General features: G+C 41.0%; 1 protein-coding gene across 1 annotated transcript; it reads right to left on the minus strand.

Annotated features, from left to right (window-relative positions):
- Positions 1–1,205: 1,205 nt before the first annotated feature.
- On the minus strand, positions 1,206–6,856 carry f9b (coagulation factor IXb). The gene is made up of 8 exons (XM_008306523.1): positions 6,769–6,856; positions 5,716–5,885; positions 5,595–5,619; positions 5,381–5,494; positions 5,154–5,285; positions 3,289–3,698; positions 2,319–2,463; positions 1,206–2,073 (listed from the first exon to the last, which is right to left on the minus strand). The coding sequence occupies exons 1-8, from the start codon at positions 6,854–6,856 to the stop codon at positions 1,514–1,516; spliced, it is 1,644 nt and encodes a 547-aa protein (XP_008304745.1). The 3' UTR covers positions 1,206–1,513.
- Between the last annotated feature and the right edge of the window lie 1,480 nt (positions 6,857–8,336).

The raw sequence follows: 8,336 nt of genomic DNA on the forward strand, positions 1-8,336 counted from the left end.
TAAAACTGCCCGGTTGGACTTTCCCTGCACTGTAAGAAGGAGCCTGTTGTGAAGCTTTCAAACTATGTGTGAAAAGTGGTCATGACAACACTGCCACTTCGCCGCCAAATGAGCTGAGGGTTCATCTCTAAAAGGGCAGACAGACACAGTGTAATTGCTAAATATGAAGACAACTACTGTAAACTGTGAATATGTAAATGGTAAAAATCCTAATTTTAGATGTTAAACACAATTTTAGTCAGTAGCCGTCTAAATGGTAACACTTCTTTGGTCAGTCAGACGACGATACTCAGCTATCATGTGTCAAGTTTAATGTAGATTCTTCAAGTATTTGTTGTATCTCTGGAGTATTTGAATCTAATCATCCAAGATTAACGCTCAATGAAGAACAATTTTCACAGTAATAAACACCCACAGTGGGAACATTAATGTCACTTGATAGTGCAGGACTATCTAAATGAAGTGTGTCCATTGATATTTAACAGCAAGTAATATTGCATCACATTAAACTGATTTGAAATCCACCCAACACTGGCTGAACATCAGAAACTAGAAATGGATTCATTCAGTCAGGCTTCAGTGTCTTTCTCACAGTACCTTAAACTGGTGTTCGCTGCTTTCGCTCATTTTGCACTTTTTTGATATTTTGAATCATAGTGAACGCTTGTATTATAATGCAAAATGTATATGATTATTTTCCGAAATATAAGCACATGACTGTTGGATTTGACTTAAAGTGACTGATGTGGTTTTTTTTTTCTCTTAAGATGGTTTACATCTATGCAGGTTTACCGAGCTTCTTAAAGCTTCATATGCAGGCGTTTTCAGTTATTTTTTTCTTTATTGGCATCTACAGTCTTTGCATGACTAACCTATCACAGCTGTTAGTGTTGCTGCACTTGCTAAGGTAAGAAGGTTTACACTTTTGTCACTGGTAAAAACACAATTCACTACCAATTGATTTCAAAGATAAAGGCTATACTTGCAATTTGTGCCTTAAGATGAATCAGATGGGCTTGTTTTGCACCAGAGATTTTGGCAGAGCATAGAAGGAAAAGTGTCATTAATCTGCTTTTAGATCTTTGCTTTTCCTGATATGACAAATCAAAATGTCTGTTATGAGAAAGACATCAGTAATTTATTTTTGTGCAATCATGGACCTGAACATTTGACTGAATGATTATTTATTTATTTATTTATTTTACTGTGTTTTCCTGTTTATACAATTGACTGGTGAAATTATACAAGGAGCAGAACAGGAGGGATGCTGCGTGGTTGCAATGAGTGCATCATCAGAGGAAAACAAACCTAATCTAGTTAGGATTACAGTAGATGAAATGTTTGTCATATTCCACCAGAGACATGCCAATACTATGATATTTTGAATACATTTTATTGCAGAAATGGAAATTAAAATGTGCAGTTTCTCACGTGATTCAGCTGAGGAAACATTTTCTCTTCCTCAGTGGCTAAGCTCAGCTGTTACTGTGTGTTTTGTTGACAGCTTCATGTGTCAGTTGGTCATTCGGAGCCCTGTTTTCTGACTGATCCATGTGTAGTACCGTGACACTCGTGTATAGATGCCGTACTTCCCGTCCTTGGCGCACTCCTCCCCCCAGCTGACGATGCCTGTCAGGAACCAAGTGCCTTTGTAATTGGTGGCGTGCGGCCCGCCGCTGTCGCCTTGGCAGGAATCCTTTTGCTCACTTGAAAAGCCTGCACAGAACATATTGCGCGTGATGTGGTCACGGCTGCTCTGCTTGCACAGGGTCCGGTCCACGTAGGGGACCTCCAGCTTCTGGAGCTTGGTGGCCTCGAGGCCTTGGAACTTCAGCCGTCCCCAGCCGCTCACCAGGGAGGTGCTGGAGTCCCTCAGGAGGCTCTGTATGAAGTCTTTGGGGCCCAGGCAGATGGGACGCCGCTGGTTGGACAGTTCCACCGGTTTGGCGAGCTTTAGCAGTGCAATGTCGTGGTTATACTGTGACTTGCTGAAATCATACAAAGGGTGCAAATGCTGCTCTGCCACCACATGGTCTCGCTCTGGACCCTCATGCTCTGTTACATCATGTTCACCTGGAAACAAAGATTAAGTTTTATATATCAACATAGTATAACAAAAATATATCGTTCCTGCACCAGGTAATGCGTGTGATGGGTGTAGTGTCTTCCTAATTAATATCCTAAAAAGTATCAAATACATCCAACAGAGCACTTTACTGACATTAATTGTAATAATTAAGACCATGCTATCTGCACTTGAGCGATACAGATAAAAGATTTAGTACTAAAGAATGCAGGTAGCATTTCTTTTCTCCTACCTACTCTGACGATAAAACCTTTACTAGCCACATCAGCCTGGACCAGACAGTGGGCTGCAGTGATGACCCAAAATTCAGTGAGCAGAGATCCTCCACAGAACGGCTGAGCTCTCTGAAGGACGGCCGAGTGAGACATAAGGGTCACCTACAAACACAAACAGGAACACAAATACTTTAAAACGCACAAAAATGGCAACACAAACACAGTTACCCAAAGAAATGTGGCAGAACCCATTGTTTCTTGCACTCCTTTTCCACATGTGGATACTCCCATTTTCTCCCTCACTCGTCTCGATACTCCTTGCTTGGGTATTTATTTCTGTTGTCTCCACTGCCTAGTAAAAGGGATTTCCAGCAGTTTACCGCCTCTCACATTTTAACAAAGAATGGTCAAAATTGGAGCAACAAATGTAGAATTTGTACGTTTCAAGCTCCACACTCCATCCAGAATCTTACATTTCTAATGTAACTCAGTAGCATCTTTCAGTGGGTCTGAAGTGCTGTTGTTCAGTGGTGTCCATGATCAGACATCAGTCTTAACAAGCTCATATCTGCAAGGAAACAAGACCATAGAAATCCTAAAGCGAAAATTCAGCAGGCCATAAACAACGCCGAGGGCTTTAATTTCTTGCAAATATTAATAATTTGAAGTTGTGCAGTCTACCTACTTTCTACTTTCTATGTATCAGAGACTCTGTCAACAGAAGACAAATGCATGTGTCTTTCTTTAATTCTTTTTTTTTTACTCCATCTCCTCGGCTACTTTCTTGCCTCAGTGGCCTGGAAATATTGTGGAGAGAGATTGGTAGGTTTATGTTTGTGGACATGCACTGCTGAAATTCTTGTGAAGAAAACCCCATTTTCTACAAGAAGATGCCCCTAAAAGTTCAACCACCCGATACTCTCCAGTTTGTCAGTGTGATCAGTTTCCCTCTATCTCCTCATCATTCCTTCATTCTGCATCCAATACCTGCCAGGGTATCTCCCCAGGAATGGCTGTATCGCCTCCCACAATCCTCTGATCAAGGTTGTCTTTAGCTACGATGGTGGGCGTTGTGGGGAAAGCCCAGGAGAGCTTCTTCGGCTTCTCTGTGGGGGATTCAGTGACGCTTCTCGCCTTCCTTACAGAGGCGTCTGCGTCCGACGTCACTGAATGTACGTCTGGTGCAGAGGTCTGAGAGATGTTTAATACATCTGAATGATTCATGGAGGGGTCGAGGTAATCATAAATCAGTGATATATCTTCATCATAGTAGTCATCCGGGAGGGTATCGTTGGAATTGCGTTTGGTTTCAGAGGAGCGTAACGTGTTTGATGATCGGGGGCTTAGGAAGGTCCTGGTGCTGGCGCTGGAGGTCACGCGACCGCAGCTGAACTCCACTGAGGGGAAATAAAGGAGAAAAAAAAAGAAAAGAGAGATGTTCAAGGTTTGTCTCTTAGACATCATTTTAAAATATGACAGTGTTTGTATAGCTGGAACTGTGTTACTTGAAAACAGTCTAGTAATGTTCATGTGCCAAGATGCACACCGGGAAGTAAATATTTTAATATTTTAAGAACATAGAGATGGAAAGGTTGAAATTTTAATATGACTAATGCATTCTTATGAACCCCATAGGTCTCCAACTGACTCATTTATTTAGATATATAGAAAATAAGTAGGTTTTAGGTTTTCTATGTTTAAGCGGTTACAGATTCATTTGGTCACTTTAGATCTACACAATGCTTTTTTGTGATTAAGGTTGGTGCAACCTGGGGTCACCTGAATCTCATTAAACTTGAACAGCAGTTTGAGTATCACTTGCATGTAGGCTGGTTTTCAAATTGGGTCCCGGTGTGTTGAATCTGTCAGCAGAAATCATTAATTATGTACTTTACTTGACAGCTATGAACTGCAACACAGAGAGCGCACGAGCCAGTCTGTGATGCCTTAAAGGATACCAATGGGATGGATTAGAGATGTAACAGGAGGAGTCCAGATGTCTGTTGTATTGCTGGTCAAGAGACAGCTTTTATCATTCCTGGAGGAATGGCTAATTTTTTTTCTCAAGTCTGTCTGAAAAATGCTCACATGCTCATATGTGCAGTGAAACCTGCTGTTCATAGCAGCCATAGAGAGACCATCTCCTAATGCTTTTCCAATGTAACTAATGGGGGAGAAAATCCACGGTCCTTTTTCTGTGTAAAATATATTTGCGTTTATTTGAAGCCAAGCTTGAGATTTGACTTAGACAAACCAAAAGCAAGAATATATCAACCAAAGCTCATCTTTTTAGTACAAAATCGCTCTTTTTGTTCCATACTGAGCTGCAGCGAAGGTGTGATAACATAAAGAAAGGCATTTGTATTTGTAACAGAGAAGGAAGATCCTCCCTTGATTTCACTTAACTCAGGCTGCTATGGTCTAATGTTAGTTTTAAATAAACCATGGAAAGCATTTTTTGGCTGGATGAGGAGTGTAGATGTTGTCCTGCATCACTAACATCAGCAGTGTGTTAGAAGGGATAACTTTAGGGCTTGTTTTTTGTTTTAGAACAGAGAAAAAAATCCTATTTCAAAGTTCTGATTTGTGACTATCTTAATAGTAGCTGAAACCAAAACTTAATTTGGAAATCTACAGCCAGTCATCAGGGTCTGAAAAAGGCGATCAAAAGACAGTAATTTATATTTGAAGGTTTGTGCAATTGGGATCTAATGTGAAGCATTATCCCCATGTGTGCAGGTGTGCCGTAATTGTTGTGATGCTTTTTTGTGTCCTGAAATTTAAAATATTACAGAAAAGACCTGAACAACCACTTTGCTGGATGGCGTGCAGGGTTTGCCATTTCATTTTACCTGTTGGTTCACAGCTCTTCTTGTCTGGTCCAAGCCTGTAACCGGCTGCACACTTGCACACAGCTCGGTCTGCCTGCATCGTACAGAAGTGGAAACATCCACCGTTGTTGACTGAACACTGCTTGGTCACTTCTGAAAAAAAACAGCAGAAAAACAGAATGAATCTCTTTCGTGTGTTGTCACCTTAGTGCCCAGATGCATGTTAGCAAAAAGTGTGTTGCACTCACCGATCTCACAGTTCTTGCCTCTGAAGTTTGGTTTGCACCAGCAGACATAAGAGCTGACTCCATCCTGGCACTGACCTCCATTCTGGCAGGGTGGTGGGTCACACTGGTCACCATCTGCAAGCAAGCGTAAAGCATGTACACAACTCAGGTTAGGAGGTGATTGTCTGTTTTACATTTTGAGTCAACATGAGAATTGGTCTCTCATTTGTCTTACCAACGTAGCCGGCCCAGAATTCCATCTAATAGAGAAACATTAAAGACAAACCTCAGAGTTTTGCCTTCATACACACTTTATTCAAGCAGGATAATGGACTCTTTGTGTGCATGCAACTTACAGTTTTCTCATCGTTCTCAAACACCTCCCTGGCCTCCTCAAACGAGCAGGTTTCCTCTCTGCACTCCCTCTCCAGGTTGTCTTTGTGAAGAACTTCTTCAAGGCCGCTGTTGTACCTGCGAAGGCGACGAAGCACCGTGTTTGCCGCCTGCTGGGACACGAACACAGCTCCTGAAACGGTAACAAAAGACCAGTTAAAGATATTTTAACTGCTCATAAGAACTCCTCCCATCGAGGCTGACTATATGTTACTTTAACACAAACAGAACCTCAGTATTCATGTTCCAACAGATTAACCAGCACTGCTGTATCAGGTTGTGTCATCGTAAATCTCTGACAGATGACACTATGACACCTGACCTAAGTTACATCTAATCTGCTTCTGAGGTCATCCTCTGCAGCTTCACATTCACAATGCATCTGCCATCTGCTTAGGCGAACCTACACTGGCCGATCTCACCGACTTAACACACAGCATCATCTGAAGCTTACGACCTCACACTGCAGTCCGGACGTCATCTATTGAGTAATCTTACTAATACACACCATTTTCCCCACAGTGCTCTTTGTAAAGCATCAATATGTTGTCGACTGTCTCAATATGTTGTCCAAATCATTACTTTATTTGTTAATCAGAGACAAATCTTAATAATTAACATCAATAGAATGTGTGTCAGATTTAGCCAAAATGTTCATCATATCCTGTAGTCCTATAGGCAGTTTGATATTGTATATTAAAAGAAGCTAATGCGGCTTACAAAAACACAGAGCGTGGCGAAATGCACTGTATGTTTTCCATTAAAACTTCATTGGAATCATTTGCATCCACATTTCTTTACAGCAGAAGTGACAACAAATTGATGAGGAGATGAGAGCTTAATGATAAAAACACCTTTTAAAAATTAGAATACCACTTTAAGATGTTGAGATCAGCAACTGTGCCTTTAAAATAGTCCAGTGGTCAACTGCCCGGCCATCAGACTCTTCTTATACTTTTCAGCTCTGATTTGGCTGCCTGCTACTGCTTTAATCAATACCTCCTCCTTTTGTTTACCTGCGTTTTCCTCTGTGAGTTCAGCAAGCAGTCCATACATCTCCAGCCATAAACCGACAACGAAAAACAGCGTACACACTCTGGCCATCTTGCCGTTGTCAGTTGTCTGTGTGATTCTGACAAAGCGATGCCGGGGGAAAAAAAAAGGCTAATCCACCACTCCAAAGTACAGCAACACACTGTTTACTCACCTGTGTGGCTGCAGAGTGTGTGTGTGAGTGTGTGTTGTTTGTTCAAATTTGTGTGTGCAAGTGAAAGAAAGAGAGAGTAGAATTTGGACAAAAGTGTATAAAACCTAAAGAATGTAGATATGCAAGAACTACAGAGGCCGAAAATGAATCATTCTGAAAAGCAGGTGATTTTATTCAGTCAAGTCAGGCTGAAATTGAGCAACACCAAATATTGACTGTTGATGAGTCAGGATAGTTTGGACATTGTCATGCGTATGTGTGCGCGCGTGTGTGTGTGTGTGTATGTGTGTGTGTGTGTGTTAACGTTACCAGCTGTTAATCGTGTTGTTTATCACGATGACTCTTGTCCGATAAGCAGCTTTTTGCAGCATGGCTTACGTGAGGGCTTCAAATGGGGTAAACACAGTCACACACACACGCACACACACACACACGTACACATGTCTGCGCTTCTCTATTTCTGAGGAACTTCATCGTCATTGCCCTAACTACATCACAACTACACATCATAGAACGTTTGATTTTTTTTAAATAAAGCTGAACGTATTAGCGATGACCAGCACATGTGCATGACCCAGTGTGCTCAGGAGTTTTGCTTATTCTGGGTGGGAGGACCAGTACTGCTAATATTTGCCAAATTTACACACAATTTACCAGACTCTAGCTTTCGGGTTGAATCACTTACTTTCACTTTTAATTGCCAGAAACAACAGATGCAACATTTACATAGCATTTAATTTAGCTATGATTTGGAATTTTTTCTAAATTAATTTTTTTTTTTTAAGAAAAAAAAAAAGAATATGCATAAGCCCCACTGAACGATAACTCTGTTCTTATGTTCTCTTTAAGGAAGCTGGAATAATAAAAAAAAAAATAGGTATTTTTTATGAGCTTTGAGATAAAGTAAATTAAGTTTATGATACTGTGCCACCTAACTCGGATGCTAATGGTAAGAATTGCTTGCATGCATAATTTTCTGTACAATTTGTGATGATGAAGATGCAGAAAAATAGAAAAGCAAAGCAATGGCATACAATAAATTTCACAAATCATATTCTCAGGGAACTCATGTCTTCTTTAGAGCAGACAAGCTTCCCTGTGCTTCACACTCTAGTCTGGCTCACCAGAATGTACACTTCAAAAATAAGCCTACCATTTCCAACGCACATTTCACACGGCCTTACCTTTCCCTTGAACTATCTGTGTGGTGCTTCTTACAAATTGCAACAGCAAACAAGTTTTGCAGAGAATTTGGTTTGTGCATTGTTTTTTTTTTGTGAATTGTCAATAACAGCGCTCAGGTCCCTGTGTGCACATGTTCTATGAAAACAATTCCCCTTTTCACTATTTTGCAGGGGCACCATCACTGCACCCTGG

This window comes from Stegastes partitus, unplaced genomic scaffold (assembly GCF_000690725.1).
Source record: "Stegastes partitus isolate 25-593 unplaced genomic scaffold, Stegastes_partitus-1.0.2 Scaffold3684, whole genome shotgun sequence".
In the NCBI taxonomy this organism is placed as follows: domain Eukaryota; kingdom Metazoa; phylum Chordata; class Actinopteri; family Pomacentridae; genus Stegastes; species Stegastes partitus.

Excerpts from the sequence above, each read along its gene's own strand:
- f9b (XM_008306523.1), bottom strand. The coding sequence starts at position 6,856 with ATGGCCAGAGTGTGTACGCTGTTTTTCGTTGTCGGTTTATGGCTGGAG. Across the intron at positions 5,620-5,715 it reads TTGAGAACGATGAGAAAACT|ATGGAATTCTGGGCCGGCTA; the intron begins GTAAGTTGCATG and ends TTTCTCTATTAG. Across the intron at positions 5,495-5,594 it reads ATTCTGGGCCGGCTACGTTG|ATGGTGACCAGTGTGACCCA; the intron begins GTAAGACAAATG and ends GCTTGCTTGCAG.